Below are 27,071 nucleotides of genomic sequence, written 5' to 3'. Positions count from 1 at the left end.
TAGATTTTCATTGCTGAAAAAAAAATTAGCATGGGTGTGATGTCCTTGGATAGCAAAGGCAAAAGTCAGTTTCTCGTCTCTGATTTTGTGTTTATCTTTTTGGTAAAGAAAAACAGATGCTAGTCTGAAAATTACCAGCAAGAATACCACTGAGATCAAAGCTCTGATGAGAAGACTGAAACCAACCAAGCACCACAGTCAGAAAGGTCCTCGGTACTTTGGGCTCAGGGTCCCAGTTTCCTTCTCCCTGACTTTGTCTCAGGAATCCTGAACATCAGGAAAGGTGCTGGCAATTGAGCCTGTTAACTACAAACTGGGACCCTGTGGTGTGCCACAGGCTCTAACTTTGGTTTCAATGTGCAATATTTTTTTTCAATGTGAAATGATGAAAAATAATGGAAGATTGCATTTCAGATTCAAGGTGGTACTCAACTGAAGCAGAGTGAGGCTATCAAGTACCATAATCATGAGTTACAAAGACTCTAGCAATATATAATAAAGTTTTTTTTCTACTTTCAAAACTGCCATACCCTTTATTCAAATGGAATTTGATGCAGAAATGAAAATACAATGGAAATACAAGGAGGGGAAGCCGCTATGTTTGAGATGAGAGAGAACACCAGAGACTGTCACGTCCTGTAACTTTCCCCTCCACCTCCCTGCCTTGGCTCCATGGAATCCCCAACATCTGCTAGAGACAAGCTTACAAAAAGAAATATAAGTCATATCAAATTGACAAAGGGCAGAAAGGTTCATAGCTCATTCTTATTTTTGTCTTTTGAGATGAAGGAATGATTTTTGTAGGTGCTTCTACGTGTTGAGCAGGTGACATGGTGTGTGAACAGGAGGGAGGTGGTAGACTGCAGGTTTCCACTGAAAGGATTCAGAAATGAGGCCTCACCCAGAAAAGGCAACAGCAAGGCTGAGCAGGCAGGTGAAGCTTTACTGTAGAAAGAGAAGCTGAAAGGCCAGACGCCACAGAGGCAGCCACTGGTGTGTGGCATCCTGCTTCATTGCAGGGGTTGGTCAGCCTCTCTCAGGGTGCATTGGACAGCTCTGCCCACCTTGTTTCAAGAAGACTAGAGACAAAATGGGGAGTGTGCAGAGGAGAGGGGCAGAGATGGCAGAGGGTGTTGCCAAACAGTCTCATCATCTCGGGACCAGGGGCTGGGACAGTGGCGGAAAGGACATTTAAAGTGAGGATCTGGGAAAGACAGGAAGGGATTGTCATTTTCAAATGCTTGAAGGAACACCAACTTGGATTTGTTCTGAGCAGCTCCAGGGGGAAGGAGAAGGAACAAGAGATGGAAGATGAAGGCAGATAAATGATAGCTCCATCAGAGGATGAATTTCCCAACAGTCAGAACCATCTAGAGACAGAATGGGCAACCTGGAGGAGATCAGGCTGCAACCACTGAAGAGTGTGACTGTTGTTTGAGGACCTCTTTGCGGAGGGCCATTATAGCAAGGATTCAACCATTAGTATAAGGGACTGGGGTACATGCCTCCCGGTTCTGAAGAGCAACGGTTCTAAATAAATTCTAATTATACAGAGTCTGAAACCTTCTAATACCAAACAACTAGAATGTCTGCATCATGCCATCATGACAGATGACACAAAAATGGCTCTAGGATCTTGCAAATTTCCAAAAGGATGTCCTTAATGTAGGATGGATTGTATCTAGAATTCTACTGATGAGTGCCACTGGTTGGCATGCCATATGGGCTCTGTGTGGCCACTGTTAACTACAATGGATAGTTTGCTCATTCTAGAAGCAGCCCAGACAAAGGAGTCAACCACATGAAATTTGATTCCTTCCACACCTTCCCTTATATGTATTCCCAGAGTAAAGCATTTATGCAAATTAGTTCTCAGCTAATAAACAAAAGCAGATGAAAACTTATTTTTAAAAAGATTCTGATCACACATGCTTTTAAAAATGCATTTACTACTTAGGTGAATATGGTTTTGCAGTATATTCAAACATGAAGGATGCCAGGCTGTGGTCGCACATGAATTCCCCATTTACAAAGCACATTGTTATCCTTGAACTTCATGTTCCTTGATCACCAACAGTGTGCAAATCCTTTCCCTATCTCTTAAAATTAAGTCCCATATACATGTCCTACCCCATCCACGAGCTGATCCATTAGCTGGATCATATTACCTATCCTTTGAGGGGCAGGAACTTACAGAGAGGAGTTGGGAGGAAACAATCAATCCCCCAAGTCTCTAGTAACAAGCAGGGAGGCGTGTGACTTTTCAACATTTGGTATGCGTGTTGATCTCAGAAGTGTGTCTCGGAGCACCCAAAAGAGCCCACTGTTTAAGTGACTGCCAGTGGTTCCTTTGTAGATTCTGGGATATCCATCCTCTAATTGTCCAGGGACATGTGGACCTGGTCCAGGTTTGGCCAGACATCACTTACAGTCCCATCTAGTTCTAGAACTTTCTGAGTCTGTATGTAAAAATAGTATCCTGAGGTGTCTGCAGAGATGCCCAGTAGGCATTCAGATTTAGCCAGTGGACATGACAGTTATGTCAATTCTTGCTTTCCTTTCACTTTTACATTAAAACTTTTTATATTATTTTAATGTTATGCTTATGTCATAAAATATTCAGATTAGGCCTATATAAAAGACTTCTGGCTTAAAAGTACATGACCATTTTGCTTTACAAGATGCCATTACATGCTTTGTTTTAAACAGACTTACCTAGAGGAGACAGTGTGAAACCTGTTGCTCCTATTTGAATTTGCCTACCTTGTCACTAACTGTGCGACTCTGGGAAACTCACGTTTTCACTGAATCCCCAGCCCTCGGTGCATTTCTGTGTGGAGCAAATGGGTTGGTGTAGGGGTTTATTATTCGCATCCTTCCGGTTCTGATTTCTGAGGCACATTCACAAGAAACAAAGCATGGCTCTCTGTAGACTCTATGCTCATCAATGTCTTGTTTTAGAATCTTTACCATTGTCAGAAATATCAGTAAGAAACATTTAATCTTTAAATTGCTACTTCCCCCCACCCCCCAAAATCTAAATAACTCCCGAACTGGGAAGACTTGGAACTACAGATTCAAATTATACAAACAGTTCAATTACCCAGGGGTTCCTGCAATGGTCTCATATGCTTTGAAAATACTTTCCACCCAGCTTCTATCAGAGTGCTTTCAATTTGTGCAATTTGAATGAGGGAAATAAAATTCCCTGGAGGTACACTACAGATTAAGAGTAAAGACAGATATAAAGACCATAATATCAGAGAACGGTTCCCATAGAGCCGGAGGCAAAATTCTGATTTCCTCAAATTCCCTCCCATTTGCTCTTCAAGCACCCATCAGGGGCCAGTGCCTACCTGTGTGGCCACTGTTCATGCTGTGCTGAAGCTGGGCTGAAGGAGGGGATCCCCTATGTAAAAGGCATCAAGGCACCCATCTCGCTATTAAGAGAAACGCAAGCCCCTTGGACAGTCCTGGTGCCAAACCAAAGCACTCCCCAGGACTTACCAGACGTTCTGCTGGTCCCCTCCTGCCCAGGTTACGGTTCTGCTGTTCGTGAACAGAGGATTGGCAGGTTGGGGAGCTGGGAGGAAATGTAATTTACTGCATCTGGTAGCAGAGAACAGGGAATACAATTAGGCACAGTGTCGGGAGGCCCAATGGGTTCACTGCCGAGACAGCAGCTTGTCTGCCCTACATAATGGACCGCTTCGATGGCCACTGGACAAGAGGATCAGAGTAAACAAAGCCAAGCATTTGCCCAGTGACTGGTATTCAGCAGAGTAGCTGAGGTAGGAGGGATCCCGGCCAGAGAGCTCAAGCCCCAGGACTGCTCTGTGTATTGGAAGAGTCATCAGAAAGTTCTAGAGTCTAGGACGAATTCAGGGGCCAAAAAAGAATCAGAGATGGGCCAGTGAAAGCCATTATCAACTTGGCGGGATTGACCAAACATGGATCCTCACAATGAAAATGGGGGCACTACACAGTACAGGAAAATACAGCTAAATTCATGTGCCTTATTTATTCAAAAGACTGATTTCATATGCATTAAAACAAACTCCAGAATTTTATTCCATGATTTCTAAACTCCAGGCTAGAATTTCAGGCAAAAAAATTCTGAGATTCCAAATCATACCACCCAGTGAACTCCCTGTTAGCCCAGTAACAGTTAAATGTGGCTATGAAAGGAGCAAGACCCTCAGCGGTGTACGGACAAGCAAACTGACAAGCCCATTTAGAAGGTATGACTTGGGCAGGGGAATGTGGCTCAAGCGGTAGCGCGCTCGCCTAGCATGCGTGCGGCCCGGGTTCGATCCTCAGCACCACAAACAAACAAAGATGTTGTGTCCGCCAAAAACTAAATAAATAAATATTAAAAATTCTCTCTCTCTCTCTCTCCTCTCTCACTCTCTCTTTAAAAAAAAAAAAATAGAAGGTATGACTTGGAGGCCATGAATATTACAGGTTTGCCAAGCTATCAGAAGAGAAAACGTAATCACTGGCGTGAGACAAGAAGAATCTGGGTATTCCCAGAGAGAAGTGGAAAAGCAAAGGCAAGAAGATTCTAGAAAGCTGGGCTCCATGTGATGCTAATCCCAGAACATCAATCACTCATTCATGATTATTTCTAACTGCTTACTATGCATCTCCACTAAATATCCCCCAATCACCTCAAACTCAAAATGTCCATTAAAATGGAACCTGTATTATAGCTGCTGCATCACCTGCACTGTCTCTGGGCTTGCCAGCCACTCCCAGCATCCACTCAGCCCTGTCACCTCTGCCTCCTTCCACATCTCCTACCTGCTTCCCCTCTTTCTCCCCATTGATATTGCTTTAGTTCTGGCAGGTTTCTTCTTTCTTAAATTTCATGCTATAAACAGACACTGAGTGAGGATTAGTTGTATTCTACACCAACCAGACCATTTGCTGATTTGTGTGCGAGTCTGGACAATCCAGAATGTACTGATATTACACTGTTTTATGTTCTTAGGGCAAAGGTGGGGTTGTTTCTCTAAGAGAATAGAACCCTCCTCACCATCAAGCACAAGGGAAGAAGGAACAGGACATAAGATAAGGCTGGAGTCAGCCTCATGGTTCCCTCTCTCTCTCTCTCTCTCTGGGATCTATGTGTGCTGGAGCTTGGATCCCAGGCAGGGCAGACATGGTTGAAGTTCCTCTCACTGCAAGGAAGGGAACTGAGCCTTTGAGGTGACGGGGGGGGGGGGGGTCCTCTGAGGATAGGCAGGATTTGAGCCAGGGGCTCCGAGAGTGGCCATGTGTCTGAAGTTGCACCTTTTCCATGCTGAGCTGTGCTTCTGTTTTTCCTGAACTTTGACTACAGACATCTCTCAGCTCTCACTGTGGGGAGCTGTGGGAAGGACCGGTGCTCCAAACCAGCCCAAGGCAGGACCAAAGAAAGCAGTACTTGAAGTAAGCTTGTCTTGAGGCATCAGGGCAGATTGGTAATGATGGTCCATGGAAATCTGGGACCAAAGGGACAGTTCAGGAGCAAAGAAGTGGCCAGAGCAGATCTGCAGAACTTCTGAGTTTTACTGAGGATTTCCAGAAATATGTGGAATGGGATCTCAGTAAATCTGACTTCTTGCATTTGAATGAGACGGAAGTTCAAGTCATTCTGATCAGGTAAGAGCTCACATACAGGTCACACATGTGTCTAGGAAGTTCTATGCTAAATATACAACATCTAGGGCACTCTGCATGCTCCAAGTTTTAGCAGCTAGAAACAAAATCCACTTGAAGATAGAGGATTCTGCCTCTTAAAGAGCTTGTGGATCCCAGGGCTCATGTCTCAGCTTCCTCTAGGAGGCACCCAGTCAGATAGGAGTTGGTGACAGGGGTACCCTTACCTAATGTTCACTGGCTACAAGCTCAGGAGTTATATTTCTTGAGGTCTGGGGTGGCATGGCTTCTGCTAAGACAAGAGAGAGGAGAGTGGGGTATGGGAGGGGACACAGAAGGGGACATCATTAAATATTTTATTTATTTATTGGGGGGGTACCAGGCATTGAACTCAGGGGCACTCAGCCACTGAGCCACATCCCCAGCCTTATTTTATATTTCTTTTAGAGACAGGTTCTCACTGAGTTGCTTAGTGCCTTGCTTTTGCAGGGATTGGCTTTGAACTTGTGATCCTCTTGCCTCAGCCTCCCAAGCCATTAGGATTACAGGCATGTGTCACTGTGCCAAGCCCCACGCCTGGCTATCATTAAGCAGTTATGCAGCCAAGGGATAATGAACAGGGCCTCCACTCTTCTAGGTGGCCTCCATCAATAACTGCCCTCTTCCTTACAAAGTCAAGGAGGTCCATCAATTATCTCCCCATTCTCAGAGAAGGTAGAGAGCAATCACTTAAAAGAACAGAAACTTAGGATGCCTTTGGTTCCAGCACTGCCACTTATAGTAGCTATAAAGAACACAGACTAGAGAAACAAAATTAAAAATTTTCCTTAAAATACGACTTACAAGCAACTAAAGACTGAGATTTCTAAATCATTGGTATAAAGGTTCTGATGCAGGGAAGGCTCCAGGCCACCAAAGATTGGGATGGGCTGGGAACCCTAGATCCATGTCACACAGCAAGGACTGAGATGAGCCCAGGACTGACGTTTTCCTTTACCTGTTCTGGCCAAGGGCATCATACCAGCTTCTCAGTGGGTAAAGAGCTGAGACACAGGAGACACATACTATTTGCAGTTTACAGTTACACAAGACACTGTGTCTGTGTAGGGCAGTAAAAATAACCCATCCACTTGCTAAGGGGTCTGCTATGTGATAAAAGTTGGGGTGGGAGGATCAGAATATACATGAACAGGAAACTCTACTGAAGTCTGGAATAAACTGCTCTTGATGACCAGCGCTACCATGGCCTCAAAAGCCATTGGTGACCCCGCAGTGCATTAGGCCATTTCCTCTGACACATGGAGGGTGACGCATTCAGGGTACCAGAAGAAGGGTCATCACGTGAACACACATCACCAGCTGTCCCCTTGACACCTCAAACATAGAGGGTGCTTTTGTTGATCAGGTGCAGCATCTATACAGTTAACAGAATCCAAACAGTGTGTCTCAGAAATTTAGGGTTAATTCTTAAGGTATTGTTGTTCTACAGTAGTTTCTTGTTAGTTCTTAGTAACAATTGGCTCTTTCTAAGAGGGTCTGGGTAACTCAGAGCCTTTGAAACACAGAATGAGAAAATAGTAATCCTCAAATCCCTCAAGTGGGACGACGTGCTTCATTCAGTTCTTCCCCGCCGGCCACACATGACCTGTACCTTGATCACGTGTTTCCAAGCCTGTGTTCCCCCCTCCAAACTTCCTCCTTGGCTAGTAGGTGTGATGTGATGGAGAAGGCACCAGGCTTGGTCTGAACCATAGATGGCAGGAATCGCCATCCAGAGTGACACTGAAAACATGGAAACTCCTTCCTGGGATGCCTCAGACTTTCACACGCTCCCAAGCCTGAGCTCACGCACTCTGGCAAAGGTGATGGAGGACAGAGTCAAGGGCCACTTTCTCGCAGGCCCTCTTCTCAGTCCTGGTCAGGATGCCTCCCAGCAATATGAGCCCATAGGGGAATGGGTGGGAACAGTGGGGTGGAACGCGGGAGGAGAGCAGAAGTTCAGGGTGCAAAAGAGACACACAGCGAGAGCTTATAACATGGCCTCATTTCTGTCATTAAGTCACAGACTAGAGAGGCTCCAGCCTTGGGGACAAGATGTGCAGGCCCTCCTCTTCCCCAATTATCAGAGAGAATGAAATTCAGGGAAGGTCCTGGTTTGAGAAAGGAAGGAACAAAGTCAAAGTGTAGAACAACCTATGTTCTGTAGGTAAGTGGGTGTCTGTGGTCAGTGTCCCAGCCCAGCCTAGCCTGACACGTCCTACATTCTTGCAGATCATGTAGGATTGGCTCTCTTCTCATGCAGCAACCCCAATTCACCAAGGCCACCTCCTCAGTCCATGCCCCACCCACAAAGCACAGAACAAGGGCCCCCACTGGGTCACACCTGAGCAAGGGCTCAGCTTCTCTTCCTAGAACTGTCATAGGTCCTCTTCTCCCAGAGTCCCTGCTGGCTTGTCCTGCCTACACACCTGAGAGCAGGAAGTTTAATTTAATATCTTCCCAAAGGTTACCCAGAAGCCAAAAATCCAGATCTCTTGCCTTTTTGTGCTGAAGGGGAAAAAAAAAATCATATCTTTACCCCCCGACCCCAAGTCAGAACTATTCTTATCACAAATGTCCTTGGCCTTTGGCTGATTCAGGAAAATGCACTATATATCACTGCATTTTAAAATTTTTCCTCAAATTTTTCCAAATGGCACTGGGAACACTTTCGGATCCAACTCTTCTGGCTCCTCATCACCTTCCTGGTCTAGAGGCTGACCTCACAAGAGCCAGGTGAGCAGGTGGCTTATGAGCGAGCCTTCAACAAGTCCCCATATTTTTAAGAAGATCTAGTTGAAGACTAAAGTCAGAGTGGGAATCACAGGCTTGCAGCTGAGGTCAGGGGAACCCAGTGAAGGACCGGAAGCCCATAATCCCATATTCATCTTCACGGCTCAGGAGAGGGCAGAACAGGGCAGAGGAGAGAACAGGGCATCAAAAAGGACAGGAGGAGAAAGACCTGCTACAGTGGGGTCCGAAAGCCAGGGCACCCTTGCTGTGCTCTGGGCCAGCTCTCTCCACAGGGAGGGAAGTTCTGCCCAGCTCCGTTTCCCTGGAAGAGTGGAGGAACTGCAGTGTTCTGATTCAAAGGAAGGAGAGAGGGAAGGAGGGAAGGAGGGGAAGGAAAGAAAGGGAAAGAAACAGAGAGAGAGATGAAGGAAGGAAGGAAGGGAGGGAGGGAGGGAGGGAGGGAGGGAGGGAAGGAAGAAAAGAAACACCAGGGGCTTTAGACAGGCTTCCTCAATGCCAAATGGCCTTCTGATGTGTGGTTTAATCAGGACAAATGGGCCCTTCCTGCAGGGACCTGGTCCTGACATTAGCTCGCTTCTCTGCTGAGCTCGTTTTACGAAAGGCCCAGGCAGTGAGCCTTCGAGAACTAATGGCCGACTTTATAACAGAAGCTGGAGGCGGAGAAACGTCTTAAAGAAGGGAGGCGGTAAAGATGGGGAATGTGGACCTTCTCGGGGCCCTGCCCACAGGGCTGTCCTTCCATCTGACACCCTGGCAAAGCCACATGTTGCGTCTCCTGGTGGGCCTGGGTTAAGAGACCCCTAAGCAGGAGAAAAGCACCCATCTACAGTGGGGCAGCGGAACTTACCTCCATCCGTAGTGGAGAAGCTCTGTGGAAACAAAAGCAGGACAGAGCATTACTACGCATGCGGGGTGCGTCCCTCAGCCCTCAGCCACTCCTTCCCAGGCCCTGGCTCAGAATGTGACTGTGGCAGGCGAACCCCATGCTCTCTTTTCTTCTGAGCAATTATCCACAAAACTAAGGGAATTGTTAAGGTTTATCATCACCAACTTTTGTTTGTTTTGGGTACTCGGATTGAACCCAAGGGCACATTACATCCTCAGCCCTTTTTATTTTTTATCATGAGACAGGGTCTCACTAAGTGGCCTAGGCTGGCCTTGAACTCGAAGTCCTCCTGCCACAGCCTCCTGAATCTCTGGGTTTACAGGCATGTGCCACCACGCCCCACTCCATCCCCATCTTAGACCAAATTTTGATCAATTCATTATCATATTGATTTTATTAATGATCTAGAAAATATCCTGGGTTGTGCTGAAGAAGTGATATTAGAAAATCTCATCTTAAAATCCATTTCATTAGTTTGGTTGTCTCTCACTGAGGTACTGCGGAAACAGGAGGGACAGAATGGAGGGAAGGTCCTGAGATACTCAGGGCCCACCGGCCTTCTGGATTCTCTGCTCTTTCCTACACAACGTCATTTGTTTTTATGTACAGTTAGATTTCACTCTGTATTTGAAATTCATGTCCATTTGATAACAGTACTGCCTCTGGCCCTTTTATAAAGGAGAGACTCCAGAAGCAAAGCCCCAGGGACAGTGTTTAATCTGCTGAGCAGGATTTGGTTTTAGAGTTCTGGAGTCCAATAGGGGAAGATTTTAAGGCATTAGGCAGAAAAAGGTTTGGACAGCAGGTCGACGGGGTTAATTCATGACTCTCTTCAAGGTCTCCCAGCAGACCACGTGGTGCACGCCCAAAGATAGGCAGGCCACTCAGCTTTAGGGATGGCATGTGATCCTCACACCCTTGTCCCTCATTTCACAGAGTGTGTGGCTCTGACTTTTCAACACCCACTGGTCTCTTTGGTGACATCTTCCTAGGGCTTGCTTCCCCATGGACAGGACTTAGAGAAATCATATTTGGTTTCTTCACCTTCTGAAAGTCCTTGAAGGATTTTTCTGTCTCTTTTAGCTTCTCCAGGATGATTTGCTCTTTGGCAGATATCTGGGATTCTTCACTTTCGAGCGCTTGGATTTCCTGCTCCAGCCTGGAAGACAAACAAACAGAGGACATGTTGCTTTATTGTCCTGCCGTCCACGGACAAGAGAGCAGCTCCGTCCTTCCTGTGGGGTGACGTGGACCTTCCTAGCAGTCTTTACATTATGCTGAGGAGCCAGGCCAAGGTTTTCTATTACAGAGTGCTCTGTTTCCAGTTTTGTCACTGGGTAGATATTGGTTAAAGGAACACAACCCAGGGCTACCTCCACAAGTTCAAAGTCATTACTGTGCAATGTGCTTTGGTAGCTCCCCTCCAGCCCAACTCCTGGGCATGCTTCTTATTTGTAGATGGACAATGTTTACAGAGCATAATATCTGAAGGAAGTAGCTTCATATTCTAGTGATTTCAAAATAACTGCCCTGCTCTCAGGATGGCCAAAAGGTGAAGGGTCAGTCTTGCTCAAAGGAAATAACACTGTTAAGAAATGGCTGGTGCCCAAAACCCATGGAAGCCTGCTGTCCTCTCCCTTAGTGGTACAGCTTTTATTGCCAAAAAGAAGGAAGATGGAAGGGACAGATGTAACTGCCCCCCTACGTTTCTGGAACTTTCCTTGTTTTTCACGCAGCCTCCTATATATTTTCCAAAAGGGAAATTTCAGCACTTCCAGGAGACTCTGAGAATATTACAGAAGAGCAGCTACAGCCATGATTTGGGGGAAGTCTCAGCAACCGTGTTCTTCCAGTGAAATGATAAGAATAATCATTAGCTTTTAGTGAGAACTTATTCTGTGCCAAGAGCTAAGGAAGCACATGGGCTACTTTATTTGACCTTCCCAATGACCCTAAGAGTAGAGAATCCCATTTTGCATATGAGATCAATAAGGCTTGGCAAAATTAAGTAACCAGTTTGTTGATACAGAGCCTTGACCCAAGGAGATTCACCCCAAGAAAGTAATGTCACCCTCCTTTGAATGTTTCTCAAGAGTATTATTTTGGTTTATCAGGTATATATTTTTTAAATGAAATCTATTGTATATTAGAGCATGGTTTTCAACTGAGGTGGCTTTGTCCCCTAGAGGAGATGTGGCAATGTCTAGAGATATTTTGGTTGCTCATAACCCAAGAGGAGTAGGACTGTCGTTACTGGCATCTAATGAGAAGCCAGGGATGCTGCTAAATATCCTGCCATTCACAGGACAGTCCCCCATGAGGAAGGATTATCTAGCCCCCCCCAATAGTAACTACATTATTAACTTCCCCATCTATACTACAATACACCAAGGGGAGATCACAAACACTCTGTATGCATGTGTCAAATGAATAAAAAAGAAGCCAAACCAAATTACACAAAGGTATGGCCTAGCCAGGACAAGACTGTGGGAATTTCTGAGATAGGGTGAACCTTCAGCAAGCTGGAGAGGCCAGGGTGTGGGCTGAGATTCGCACTGAATCTAGAGGCGGGAGGAGCCTGTACACAGAGGTATAACTCTCTACACAGAGGTATAACACTCCTTTGCTATTCCGAATGTTCAGCAAGATCTTCTACACACGCCTGTGTGAACTATTTTGAAGAGAACCTAGAAAAGGGATGTGAGTGTTGAACAGGGAGAATACAAGACAATCAAAGACCCATAAATTGGCCTAATTCAATGGGTGGAGCAGCTCTAAGCTAGAGGTCTCCTGAACAGCCTGGATGACACTACTGCAGGTGAATTCTGAGCAGATTTTATTGAAATCTCAAAGGGCAGAGCACTTCAGCAAACATTTGGGATGTGCAGGTTATATTATTCTCAAAAATATTCCTTCTCTTCCCCTGTGCCTCTTTGGGAAAAGTACATATTTCCCTGATTCATTGGTGCTAGCCTCATGGTGGGGGACACATTTCCCTCTTGACTTTGGGCTCAGCCACGTGACTTGCTGTAGCCAATGAGATGATAGCAGACATGACCCAGAGGCTTGGCTGGGCTTTCCAAGTTTGACCCCTTGTACCTTTTACTAGCACCAAGAAAAGACCTTCTCTGGGCCACTGCTTCCTCTTCAGCCCAGGCCTCAAAAAGAACACACATGGAGCAGACCTGAGCTCAGGCAAGTGCAGGCAGGACTGACCATAAGTCAGCCACTTGGCAGAGCCCAGCCTGGATCAGCAAATACCCAGCCTGCTCAAAGAAGTGTCAGCAAGAACAAACGACTTTCAATTTAAGCCAATGAACTTAAGGGAGTTTTTTATATAGCATTATTATGGTAACCATTCACTGAGACAGGACAAATGTGTGTATGTATATTCCAATGATATAGATCAATCATATGTATAATATGTGTGTGTTTTTATAGCATGTGCATATTTATATGCCCAATAACATCTGAAGCTACAAGATTAGAAAGAACATAAACTACCCTGTCCCCCTACTCCCAAATCCTCAGAGAAATCTGGAAGGAAACAGGGCACTCCTTCATGAGGATCAGGACTGAGAAAACAGGAAAATATCAGTGGTAGTTGTCTCCGGGTAATAGGATTATAGATGATCTTAGTTTTGTTTTTATAATTTTCACAGTGAAAAATTCACATATTACTTAACTAATCAGTTGTTTCACTTACACAAAAATACCTGCTGAGGCCTCATCCTGAGAGCTTCTCTGTTTGAAGTGAAGAGGTTAAATGGCACCCCCTAACATCTATTTAAATTCAAAACCAACATTTACTGAGCTTATTTGGCTGCTGTACAGAACTGCAGAGGATTCTAAAACAAACAAGAGACAGTTAAAAATGGCTGACAAAAAAAAATGGCTGTCTCCAAGTAACTCACTTCCGGTGCCACAGCCCCAAGTGGTTAAGACTTCCCTGGGACCCGATGCCCACTGGCTGGCCTCCCTGCCGCCACAGCCTGCCCCTGCCCTATGGGTTTCAGGGCACTGGGCTATACAGTTCAGGCCCTGAAGATTTGGGCCGTGATACTGTGCTGCGTAACTGAGAAGGAAGGAGGGGGTGAAACCAAACCCTGGTGATAACAACTGAGTTTCGCCCTAAAGGGGATGACTGAGGGAAACAGGCCGCCTATGCAAGTCTCAGGAGGTCAGATCCAAGGAGCAGATTTTCCTACAAATGCACAGGTGGCCTCGGGCCAGGGTCTGGGAGCTCTGGATAGCCCAGGCCATGATGTTTCTCAGGAAAATTGAGTCTTGGGGCTGAGGAGCCTCCCAAGAGACAGCGTCATGGGGTTAATAACTGTCATCCCAGCCGGGCTGGACATGCTGCTGCCTGGTAGTCTCATGTCTGAAACCTAATGCAGTCTTCTCTGGAGGTGCCAAATAGATATGGCTGAGCTAAAAATAAAGAACGGGCAGGAAGTGTAATTTATACGTAAGGTTAATGCAGGCTCTGTGGCCTGTGACAGGTGTACCAACAGTCTCTGACCGGCTGTGCTCAGTTTCTTCTGAGCAAACAGTAGATTGTAATAAACTGTAAGGAAAGATGACATACTGCAGCTGCGGAGGTTTAATTTACTGGAGATGAGTTTCCCTTCGGGGTCAAATGGTCTTATAAAATGTCCCTAACCGCCACAGAACATTGTTACAGGAAAAATACAAAGGGCCTCTGGCTCCATTGTTCTCTATTCAAAACTTATTCTCATATTCATCCACTTTATGCCAACACTTTCTTTGCATCAGACTCTGCAGAGCATCAGGGACAGAGAGAAAAATCAAACACAGTCACATAAACACATAAATTACACTACAACCCAAAAAGATGGTACCAGGGAAGAATGATGAGTTGTGGAATCGGCAGTTCTGCCTAGACCCGTGTGGTAGAAACTCCAAGTAGTGTGCCCTGTATCTCTTCTCCCCTTTTTTTACACTAACAGAATCTGTATTTTGCTGGGGATGGCAATGAGCCCAGCTTCTTCTGAAGATAAAGACAGCCATGGCACAGAGCTGGCTAATGAGATATAAGTAAAATTGTTAGGAGGGATTACTGAGAAAGCTCTATAAAGAAAGGAAGAGTTTATGTAAGTGGCAAGAACCTTTGCTCTTTCCTTTCTTCCTGCCTGCTGCAGGGACCTCATGCTAAAGAGATGTATTAGTTTCTAGTTGCTGCTAGAACACCCACCACAAAATTGAATAAATATATTCACAAAATGAATATATTATATTACACTTGTGCAAGTCAGTCTGACATGGGGGTCACTAGGCTACAGTGAAGGGGTTGGCAGAGTTGTGTCCCTTTCTGGAGGCTCTCAGAGAAAGTCACTTCCTTGCCTTTTTTCCAGATCCCTGAGGCCATTCATACTCCTTGCCTCAGTCTTCTTCCATCTTTGAAGCCAACATGCTGCATCTCTTTGAGCATTCTTCTATTGTCACCTCACCCTCTGACATTCCTGTTCTGCCTCCCTTCTCTACTTCTAAAGATTCCTGTTATTACAACAGGCTCGTCCAGACAACCCAGGATAATCATCTCCATTTATTTACTTAACAGTACTGAGGATTGAACTCAGGACCTTGCACATGTTAAGCAAGCAATCTATTACAGAGCTATGTCCCCAGCCCTTCATCTCCCTATTTTAAAGTCAGCTATTTCGAAACTTTGCTATGGTTTGAATGTGGTTTGAGTACATCCCCCAAAGTTTCTTGTGCTAGAAGCTTGGCTCTCAGTGTGGCAATGTTGAAGTGGTGAGACCTTTAAGAGGTGGAGCCTAGTGGAAAGTGGTTAGGTCACTGGGGGAACTGCCCTCAAAAGAGATTAATGTAGTTTTCAAGGGATTGCAGTTAGTTCCTGCAAGAGCAGGTTGTTATAAAAAGAGCAAAATGGCCCATGAGTTCCTTTTGCTTCTTCTCTTATCATGGGATCTCTGTCTCTTGCACTTTCTGTCACATGATGCAATCTACCATAATGTGATATAGCTAAGGAGGCCCTCACCAGAGGCTGAACTGATGGAGCTGTCTGATGATGGACTTTCGACCTCCAAAACTGTGAGCTAAATAAACCTCATTTTTTTCCATAAAGTGTCCAGTCTCATGGATTTTCTTATAGCAACAGAAAGCATACTAATACAAACCATAATTCCCCCCTGCCATGTAACTTAACAGTTTTGGGGTCTAGAATACAAACATCTCTGGTGGTCCACCATTCTTTCTATCATAAGGACTATGGTGCTAGAAGCAGAAGAGTCATCTTGTGCCTTCAGAGGATGGTAAGGTTAGCTGGATGTGCAAAAAGAGAGAAACTACCTGGATCCCAGATGGTATAATGGAGCAACTATACCACCTCTGGAGTATCTGGCCCCAGATTTCTTATTATGAGTTTAAGCCACTGTTGTGATCACAACTGAATGCAACTTCCAACTGACACCAGGTGGTAAGAAAAACCTTGACTGAGTAGGTGATACATTAGCTAGTTTTGAAGGATGCCTTCGCCAGGTGGAAATGAAAAGAGAGAGAATAGCATGGTCCATGGCTCCAAATATCCTATGTCCCTACTTTCACCCAGGAGCATGTGGCCTTGATTGGCCTTGTCAGCCACACTGTGCTCTAGTTTTGTGGCTCAGCATAGGCCTCAGAGATGCCCCAGTACCCCTGTCCTCCTTCCCAATGGCTCATCTTGTGCTTTCCTTTTGCTGTGCCTTGCCTAGACCCCATAAAACGGGTCTTCAAGACTTGGCTGAGAAGCAAGCTTCCCTGAAGGTCCAAACGAAGACAAGAGGAGGTAGGCAAGGCTGGCTGGTGAGATGCTGGGCCAGGATTCTCCCTGCTTCCCTAACCCTTTGCTATTGTCCTCTCGCCTACAAGAATCAATAATTTTTTTTTTTTTTTGGTCTGGGGTCTTTCTGTTGAATCCAAAAGAGTACAGTCTCATACAAACTCGGCTTGGACAGGTTTTTGCCTGTAAACTCAGCTGGGCTTCACTTCAGTGACAACGTTTATAACGCCAACAGTTCTAATATTGTTTTTGTTTTATAGGTAGTGAAATGTGTGATAATAATTACAACAATGAAGATCCTTGGCCCTGTTTTAAGTGCCATACACATTATGATACTTAATCTTCACAGTGTCCTATGAAGAGAGAGAATCTTCAACTCCCATTATACAGACAAAGGATCTCAGACTCAGGTCACTGACTTGCCCTGGGTCACAGACATGATGACGGGCCAGGATCTGGACCCTGGGGTTCTGGCTGGAGAAACAGAAATTTTTGTCACTACTCTTGACCACCTCCCAGGACACTTCCTCTTGACTTCTCATTCCCACAAGAAGGCACAGAGCAATACAACATGCTTTCCAGGCTCACCAGACCACAGAGGGTCAAACTGGGTGCTACAGTTTGGATCCTGAATGTCCCCCAAATGCCATGTGTCCCCAGCCCACGGTGCCATTGGGAGGCTGCAGAACTTTCAGGAGGTGGGACCTAGTGGAAGGAAGTTAGGTCCTGGTGGGTGTGCCCTTGGAGGGGAGACTGGGACCCTGGCACCTCCTCTTTCTCTCTCTTTGCCTCCTGGCAGCCACAGGTAGCAGTTTCTTCCCCAGATGCTCCCTGCCATGATGCTCTGGCTCATCCAGGTCCAAAATCAACACAGCTGACCATGGACTGAAACTCCTAAAACTCTGAACCAATAAATAAGCCTTCTCTCCTTGAGGGTTGATTATCTCAGGTACTTTGTCAGTACTCAGGTACTATGCACAATGACAGAAAGCTGACCCTCACACTGGGAATGGAATGTTTATAATGCCAACAGACTCCTCATAAATATGACGTCCATGAACTGTATCCCACCAAACAGGGATCTTACCTATGCTTAAAATCCTCACGCAGTAGCTCAGTGGCAGAGTGCATGCCTAAAATGTGCCAAGCTCCAGTACCACCAGACAAAAACAAACAGCGACAACAAAAAACCCAAATCCTCCATGCCTATGGTGTACGCCACCTCCCAAGAAACCCATTCCCTCTTTGGACTGCACTGATCATCAGAATGTTCACTTACAGACTTGGCCAAGTTTGTCTCCCTACTGCTTTCACTATTTGTCTGAGTTGTCTCCCTGGGAAGTGTTGAGATGGAGGTAAGTGCACACCATGATTTGTCAGAGCTCCACTCTGGAAAATGGGAGGATCTATGGCAAATGGAACCCATCCTCCATGGCAGGGCACAGATATGAATTGAGGCTCAGGAGTCGGGTAGAAACAGTAGGCAAAGTCAAAGAGAAAAGGTGGAAAGACCGGGGGGGGGGGTGGTGCATGGATTTCCAAGCTCCCTCTTGGAGGAAACTCAGCACCAACTATGCACAAGCAATACCAGAGAAATGTTCATAAAATCCCCGGACCCTTGGTATATTCCCAAGCAAGCAACTCTTTACCATGGAGCTGTATCCCAACCCCCAAGCCCAGCATTTTCCTGGTGAGCCTTTGCACCCTTCCCACCATGGTTAAGGGACACAAGGCAGGTCTACCCCACCCTTGGCCAAACGCCCTGCTGTGTAGTTGACATGAATCTGAATCTCAGAAAATACTCCCTGAATACAAGGAGGTGCTGACGGGGCTGAAGGTGCTTAATTCAAACCTCTTCTCTTTTCTTGAACTGCAATTTCCCGGTTGAGCAATCAAGTGGGGTGCCTGTCTGACCCATTTGCCAAAACAAGAATCTCAGGAAGATGCTCAGAGGAGAGGAAAGTCCTGGCTTTGTATTTAGCATAAGAATGCAGAGGAGACTATTGGTCATTCCATGTCCATCTGCCTTTTCTTTCACAGCCATGCAACTAACTCTACAGCTGAGCCAGGTGCACTGCCCCACAGAAGAAAGTTCACATTTCCCAGGATCCTTTGTAGCTGCAGCTAGCTTGTTCTGGCCAAAAGGATGTAGGTGAAAGTGTTGTAGGGCAGCTTCTAGAATCTTTCTTAGCCTTATTTTCTTCAGCCCTTCCTTTACCCTTCTTCTTGAAATGCATATGTGTGCATGTGGAGTTCCAACTCCCACCTTGAACCCTTTGAACAAGGACCAATCCTTATAGACAGAAAGGGACAAGTTGAAAGAAAGTTGAGTCCCTGAGGAATTCAGAGAGCAATGCTACCAGACAGCTTTGGCTCAGTACCCGTGGATTTTTACTGGAGGCAGAAATAAACAATGGGTTTAAGCATTCTGGGTCTGTGTCACCTGCTTCTACATCAAATCCTAATTAATACAAGACACTTGCCACATACTGCACATATTGTTGAATTTTGAATGAGTATTCTAAGGAGTCTGCTGAGAATCTGGGGCCACAGCTAGTCACAGCCCGGAGTCTTATCAGTAACTCAGCAGAAGGGGAAAAAAATCAGCCATTGCAAGGCTTGGAATTAATTACTGCTAATCAATCTTTGTAAATGGGGCTTGGTTCCAACTGTGCTTTGTCCTTTCCCTCAGCCCCCCAAATCCTTGCTGCATCCAAAGCCTTAGTAGGGAAGTTTCGACTCACTGCACAATTATAATCATCCATGTCTTAGCATCTTTTTGGTGTGCTGTATGTCAGTCAGGCTCCAAGAGCCTTTGCCAGCTGAATATTATCAGGAAGAGCCAAGGTGTGGTTATCTATGCATTTTAAAAACCGCTGCAGCCTTGCAGTGCAACCAACCAATCACCCTGCATGTAAGATCTAACCACACAGAGCTCACCCATGACCCTGAAGTTCCAGTTACATGGTGGAAACAGAAGCTAGAAAATATGTAGTTCAGACGTGAGGGTAGAGACAGAAGCGAAGGCGGTGAGCAGCTCGGAGTTTCACCTGCCTAGGTTTTCCCCCACCCTTTCCTTGGGAGAACAACATCCAGCTTCTTTGCTGGGGGTGGGTGGGGGGAATCTCTCTAGGATTCCTACTGGATTTGGTGAAACGACTGATCAGAGAGTTCATATCCTTGGCCAAGGAGTGGCAATCTATCTAACCCAAGCCAACTAGTCACTTGCCCAGAAATCTGGGGCTTGAGTCAAGGGCAAACTGCTCCTACAAAAGGACTCTGAAGACATTGTCCCTTTAGTACCTGCTGCTTGGATCTCCCGGCCAGCCCGAGACTGATGCCAGGGAATCTCTTCATCCCATTCTAAGACTGTTAAGCCTCCTTTTTTACCCCTTTCTCTGCCTCTATCTTAATATCAGTTTCTACATTCCAGTTAGAGCACTTGGAAAAATACTCTTTGTTTTCGAACTAGTGGACACTACAATATCCCTTTTCCACCTTTCAGGAAGATGGTACATTTGTTTCTATGGCAGTCCCCAAATATTTTCATTGTGACTCAATTCATAAGGAAACAGCTTCCTTTTATTTAGATGAGTGTATCTGGAGTCACGGCAGATTGTTTGACACTTTATAATGAAAAATTGTCTGTGGCCCTTAAATAAACAGAGGATTTCCACTTCTCCTTGTGAAAGAACAGGACCTCCCTGACTGCAAGGTGACTGTGGAAATTCAAACCCTTTTCATCATTTTTTATTTTTTCCCCACATCATCCCTGAGACAGAAACACGGATGAGAAGATAAAGTCCCTTTAATAGGTATAGCTCATGTCCTTTCCCTGTTCAGAAACTCCTAGTGACTTCCTATCACCTCCTTCCCGAATCCAACCAGACTTCCCAGGCTGGATGCTCACGGCTCCACATTCTGCTCCAACCCTGTTCCAGCCTGACACTGTCCTCTGCTGAAACTGACTGCTGGGGACAAAAGCCAAGGAGCACCTCCCTGCTCCCAACTGAACTTGCTGGAAACAATCACAGAAGCCCAGGTTGACTTGTGACGCTTTAGTAATGTGCTCCTTAAGTTCCTCCAACCGGATTGACTCCCCTTTTCTAAATCTTCATAGCATGTTGAGCCTTTTAGGCACCAGGTACCTTGAATTGAGCTAAAACCCTAAGCGTCTTCCCAGTCCTACCGGTCCCACGTGGACACTTACTGAGAGCTAGGACTACATATTCTATCACTGTACCTCATGTTCTGCCCTGTGCAGGCAGATGCTCAGTTTACTGAGTGAATGGAAGGCAAGGGCAACACACACATATACTTTTAAAGTGTTTGATAGTAAAACTGACTTGGAGATGGTGATGTTAAACATAATTTTTTTTTTTTTAATCTTGGCATGGTTTCACTACTTTCCCCTCTATTTTTTTTTTAAATTTTCTCTTTTTTTTTTTTGGTACCAGGGATTGAACCCAGGGGTTCTTAACCACAAAGCCACACATCCCAAGCCCTTTTTTATATTTTTTAAATTCAGAGATAGAGTCTCACTGAATTGCTTAGGGCCTCACTAAGTTGCTGAGGCTGGCTTTGAACCCATGATCCTCCTGCCTCAGCCTCCTGAGTCATTGGGATTATAGGCGTATGCCACCGTGCCTGGCTTACATTCCCCTCTGAATAACAAATTTAAATATCCAGCTAGTGAGGGGAGAAAAATAACGTCAATATCAGATTGATTTATATCTCCATCTCAGTATGTAACTGGAACTTAGAAGCACTTTTTGTTACTGATTGTGACGCTATCCAGTTGAACCCCAGAGAAGTATAAGTGAAAACCTGTTTCCCTCTAAGTTTTCTTCAGCCCACGGAGGCCAGCCTTTCTCCCCTCTTCTAAGTGTTTCTTCCATCTGGACTCACACGGCTCCCACCCTCAGAGCATGTGCAAGTTGATTTCTGCTTCAGAAAATCATTTCCAAGCGGGAGCTGAGTTTTGATTTCTTGGGTGTAATTCTTACTTGAGTCTGTTTCATCAGAAATAAAGAGTTTTGATTACAGGAAAGTGGAATGATCTCCTTTCGAAGCCCTGCTTTTCTCAGTGATTTATTTAAGCTTTGGTTTCCTCCCAACCGTCTCTTTTTCCAGGAAGAGAGGAAGTCCTGTCCAGCCTCACCTTCTTACCTCCAGCCTCTCACTTGGACTTTCCCGTTGGAGGTCAATGCTGCCACCTGTGCCCCTGGGCAGGTCCCTTTGGGATGACATTCTATCAATCATCCCCTCTCCCCTGTGTCTTCAACCTCTCTCCAAGATGTCTCCTTTCAATAGTCCAAAAAAAAAAAAAAATTCTCTCCACACTAAAAATAGGCAAACTTCTCTTGACCTCGCATCCTGTTCTAATGACTACCCGATCATACTTCCCAGATTCCTCCAAGGGCAGTCACTGCCTACTCCTCAACATCTCATGTCCTCAGCCTTGTGTCTCCTCGATCTCCTGTTGTTTTATCTACTCTTGATAAATCCCATGACATCCTAACGGATGCCAGGTAATCTCTAACCCTCTGCAGTGTGACTATCTGAATTCTTCCATTTTATTTTTTCATTCACGTATTTGCTGGAGATGGAACTCAGGAGCTCTGAACTACTCCCCACAACCCCAACTTCTTCAACTTTAAATACTCTGTTGACAGCTGGGTACGTTGGCACACACCTGAAATCCCAGCAGCTCGGGAGGCTGACACAGGAGTTCAAAGCTAGCCTAAGCAACAGTGAGGTGCAAAGCAACTTAGTGAGACCCTGTCTCTAAATAAAATACAAAATGCTGGGGATGTGGCTCAGTGGTCAAGTGCCCCTACGTTCAATCCCTGGTACTCCCCCCTCCAAAAAAAATACACTGTTGACATTCTTCTTCCCCTGTGGAGGCCAGGATGCTATAGTCTGTTTTTGTTAGGCAAGCACTCTACCAACTGAGCTATATCCCCAAAGATGCTATATTCTTGATATGAGTCCCTCTTATTTTTTTTAAGTGTTTATTTCTTTCATTGCTCTTGTTGGTTCAATAGTCTAGTTGGTTTAGTGGTTCACTGTACAACACCTGAAGCCTAGTTAATCAGGTCCAGCCTTATGCTGTAATTCCTAACGAAGTCCGACATCTACCCAACCACCTCCACCTCCAGCATCTCTCCTGAATTCTAGCTTTGATGTACATTTCCATTTTTTAATCCCTCCCTGTCCCTATGGATCTCAGGTGTCTCAAACCCACCATATGCAAGCAAGACCAAGCTCACTGTTCTCCATAAAGCTGTTCCTCCTCGGTACTCCTGAGCTTAGTGGCTGCTACCAATGCCAGTCATTCTATCAGTCATATAACCAGGATGTTATGCTGACCTCTGACCTGCCCCCCCCAGCAATCATTACACACTTGCAGCTTGAATTCCAATGGAAGTGTATTCCAATAAACTCATCATGAGTTGAAAATATCATGAGACAAAAATGCATTTAGGGGCTGGGGATATGTAGAGCGCTTGCCTAGCATTCACAAGGACCTGGGTTCAATCCCCAGCACCACACACACACACACACACACACACACACACACACACACAAATATATATATATATATATATATATATATATATATATATATATATATATATATACTTATATATTTAATGCACCTAATCTGCCACATTCCCGCCACGTTTTAGCAACACAGTACACAGCAGAGTATGGGCTGTTTCCTCTCACAATTATGGTTGATAGGAACACGTCTTGCTGCCACAGCCCAGCATGGAGAGATCTTACCACCTATCACTAGCCTGGGAAAAGATCAAATTCAAGTTTAAAGTGTGGTTTCTACTGAATATGTATTGCTTTGCACCATCAGAAAGCTGAAAAATTCTAAGTAGGCATCATAAAGTTAGGCACATTGTACATATCTTATGAGCCACCAAGTCTTGCTGATTTGACTTACAAATCTCACACCTGCTCCTCTCCAGCCCTGGTACAGGCTCTCTCCTTCTTTCCCGTAAATGCAACGACCCTCCCAACAATCTCTCTGCCTCTCACCAGGCTCATCTCCCTCAAATCCAGACTGTGCCTGGACACAATGGTGATGATGGCCTGTGGAAACAGGGCCTTCTGCCCCTTCACAGGACACACACTCCCAGCCTCCTGGGAGGATGGATCCCTGCACACAGAATGTCCTTTTTTTTTTTTTTTTTTCCACTCAGTGCCTTAGCTCTGAACACATCTTTGCCTCAATTGACCTTGATCTCTCCCATCGCCTTTCCCTGGGTAAACAGGATGTATTCTTTAAGGATTTGCTCTGGGGGCTAGGATTGTGGCTCAGCAGTAGAGTGCTCGCCTAGCATGGGTGGGACCCTGTTCGATCCTCAGCACCACATAAAAATAAAGGCATTGTGTTGTGTACATCTACACCTAAAAAAATTAAAATAAGAATATTAAAAAAAAAAAGAATTTGCTGTGGTCTAGTAACCGAAAGCTCCATCCCCATCCCCAGTGACAATCAATGACAATTTAAGGTTTATTGCTTTGCTAGCAAAGGAGAAACACAGGGGACTCCTGTCCCAAAGGCTATTATAACTCTCCAGATCAGGGACAGGGGGTTTTAAAGGAACTTCAAGGGTTATATTCCAGGTGTGCTCTGGTAGGGGGTCCCTGGGCACCCTGGCGGCTGGCTGTTAGGATTCACTTGTTAATTTGGGAGAGATTCACTTCCCAGATCTTCTACAGGCATCTCCTTCCAGTAGTGGGTGTGTTCATTCAAGGGCAAATATCTAGGGGAAGAAAAGATAGCACTGTCTCCCTAATCTTGTTAGGGAGGAGGAAAGGGAGAAGAGAGGGAAAAAACACATGCCTGTGATCTCAGCAGCTCGGGAGGCTAAGGCAGGAGGATCCTAGCCTCAGCAAAAGTAAGGCACTAAGCAACTGAGTGAGACCTCATCTCTAAATAAAATACAAAATATAGCTGGGGATGTGGCTCAGTAGTCGAGTGCCTCAGAGTTCAATCCCCAGTCTCTCTCTCTCTCTCTCTCTCTCTCTCTCTCTCTCTCTCTCTCTCTCTCTCTCTCTCTATCACACACACACACACACACAAACACACACACACACACACACAAAAAAAAAAAGGGCCTTAGAGCAATGAGGTTATATTTCGAAGGCGAAAGGACCACTGTTCCAGTCTCATCTCTTTCTGGAAGTCTTCTTGGTGCCTTTCTTATTTGCCATCTTATCTTGGGGACATATTTCTATCTGCAAATTTATCCCAGTGTATCTAAAAAAAAATTTTTTTGTAGATGGACACATCCCTTTATTTTCTTATTTATGTGATACTGGGGATCAAATCCAGTGCCTCAAGTGTGCTAGGCAAATTCTCTACCACGGAGCCACACCCCATCCCATCCCATATCCCATTGTAATTTAATCACTGGTTTATGGAATTGAAGCTCTCACTCAAGCTCATCAACACTGTGACAGTAAGTGCCATTTCTTCTCTTTCTTTGAATATGGCTTCTAGCATCCAGCTACCTTGGCTGGAATGAGGAACTGGCTCATTAAAATTTCTCAAGTGGGCTGAGGATATAGCTCAGTTGGTAAAGTGCTTGCCTTGCACCACAAAAATACATAAATAAAATAAAATGAAGGTAATGAAGGTATTGTGTCCACCTACAACTAAAAAAGATTTTTTAAAAAAGGTTCCAATAAATGTTAGCTAAGCAAATGAATGTTTCAGTGAACGCATAAATAAGTTTCTCAACTGGAGGTAGCTTCAAGACAGATTCATTGGCTCAATTTCTTCAGTAGAAAATGATTTCTTAAAAGAACAAATTCAAAGTAACAGCAACTCTGGACTCTGGACTCAGTATAAACAATTGATTTGAAAGAAACTTGTTGCTGGGCATGGTGGTGCACACCTCCAGACCCAGTGACCCAGGAGGCTAAGGCAGAAGGATCACAAATTCAAAGCCAGACTCAGCAACTTAGTGAGACCCTAAGCTCCTTAGTGAGACCCTGTCTCAAAATAAATAAAAATGGCTGGGGATGTGGCTCAGTGGTTAAGCAACCCTGGGTTCAATACCCAGTAACCACCCCCCATCAAAAAAAAAAAAAAAAAAAAAAAAGCAACTTTTCTTATTTGCCTTCTCTGAGATAAGGTAATTTAGAAGGCAACAAATACCCCCAATATACAATTTCATTGGATTCCAGGCGTGCATGGCTGTGTGTATATGTAATTGCTATTGTTATTCATTCTATTCATTCGGGAGCTCACCTAAATAAGTTAAGAGGTGGAAGACATCCAGATACTCAGGAATTGGGTCAGAACAATGTGGAGACTCCTGGCCTTTACTCTGTTCCACCCTGTGATTCTCGTTGAGTTCACCCCTTCATGCAGGAAGCATGGGGCTTCCATATCAGATTGTGAAATTTGTTTATGGGGTGCATCCCTCTCTGTTTCCTCATTGTTTTTACCCTGTTTACTCATTGTTTTTACCTAAACCCAGCATTCTGTGATAGCTTTCCTGATGAGTAAGGCTAATTCCCATTAGCTTCTCTGTGCGTGCATGTACCCCCAGACGGCTTCACTCACAGCTCTTATAATTGCCCAAAGTGGCAATTACCAACATATTTTTGCTTGCTGTCTGTACTAGAGGTTATTCGTTGCTTTCAAGATGCTTGAGTTAGCATCTCAATGAGTCATTCCTTGAAAAAGATTATTTCATGTCCCACAAAATTAAGGGTAAAAATAGCTAACATTTATTGAGCATTTACCAGGAGCCAGACAATGTGCTAGTTTATAAGCATTATTCATTCCTCTGCACTCCTCACAATAACTACTACAATAATCTACTCTTGACAGATGAAGAACTTGAGGCCAAGGAAGGTCGTGCCACATATGACCCACCACTAGTACTTGGTGGCAAAGACTGGGAAACCGACTGCCAGATGGTGCTGCCTCCTTCCTGCACATGAAACAGCTCTGACACCAGAAGTTTTCAGTTATTTCCTTTTTGGGGGGATGGTGGGGGTTGGACAGGGACAGAATTTTCTTTTCCAACATCTTGATCAAACAGAGGTGCTGTGGTTTAGCAGAGCACTGACTAGAAGCTCCACCCACACCATCTCCCACCTCAGCTGGCAAGAGAACACGGGGCTCCAGGAAAGGAAGCCGCATCTCAGGTATGGCTGTGGCTCCTGCAACGCCAGAGCTCACGTCTACTGCAGGGCCCGGTTCTGAAAGGGAGCGTTTTCTCCTGCCGCCACCTGCTCTGTGGGTTTCCATGAGCTGCTCAATAGGCTACTAAAGAACCAACAGCCCTTGTGACCTGTGAGCCCTGGAGGGGAGGATTTTTCCATCTGGAAGGTACAAATGACAGCTTAACTGTACCCGGGACCCAGACTCAGAAGGAGGTTGGAGGCAGGGCCTACGGCAGGGCCTGGAGGCTTGGTGAAGCTAAAGGATTCTCCCTGAAGGAAGCTCCATCCTGGGTTTTGGTTCTGTTTTTTTTTTTTTTTTTTTTTTTCCTATCTGTGTTTTCCATGTTTGACATTGCCAGGTGACAAGTCCTTTTCAGAGGAGAAATGTGTCGCCCCACTGGGATAATTCCAAAGTTATTCTCAGAGTTCCTGCTCAGGAGAGATCAAGCCAATCAGGAAGCTCCTCAGCAGGGGCTCAGCCCAGCGGATTGTTTCCTCTTGGGTGCTTCCTGCTATTGTTCTGGGTGGTGTTCTCAGAGGCCGGGCTGCTCAGCCTGTCCCTTCCTCTCCCCAGAGTGGAGGGCTGCCACCCTGCTGTGGGTCAAGGTCTACCAGGCTCAGAGATTAGGAACCTAGCAGGGAGACCAGGGCCTGGAGTGAAAATAGGGGGGGTTCCAGGCCCAGGTGGCCAGGGAAGAAGCCACAGCACTTAAAATGCTTGGGAAGCCCGGGTCTCTGGTCTCT

General features: G+C 45.3%; 1 protein-coding gene across 1 annotated transcript in view; it reads right to left on the bottom strand.

The window, feature by feature from the left end:
- Palm2akap2 (PALM2 and AKAP2 fusion) overlaps positions 1 to 27,071 on the bottom strand; it is a 334,047-nt gene that overhangs the window by 204,402 nt on the left and 102,574 nt on the right. Inside the window, exons 4-5 of the mRNA XM_026391105.2 lie at positions 10,367 to 10,481; positions 9,284 to 9,305 (exon numbers count right to left, since the gene is read on the bottom strand). Of these exons, the coding sequence (XP_026246890.2) occupies positions 9,284 to 9,305; positions 10,367 to 10,481 (137 nt within the window). The remainder of the gene's footprint in view (positions 1 to 9,283; positions 9,306 to 10,366; positions 10,482 to 27,071) is intronic.

Source organism: Urocitellus parryii, chromosome 4 (genome assembly GCF_045843805.1).
Source record: "Urocitellus parryii isolate mUroPar1 chromosome 4, mUroPar1.hap1, whole genome shotgun sequence".
NCBI classification, from domain to species: domain Eukaryota; kingdom Metazoa; phylum Chordata; class Mammalia; order Rodentia; family Sciuridae; genus Urocitellus; species Urocitellus parryii.
This window is presented reverse-complemented; position numbering and strand designations above follow the sequence as displayed.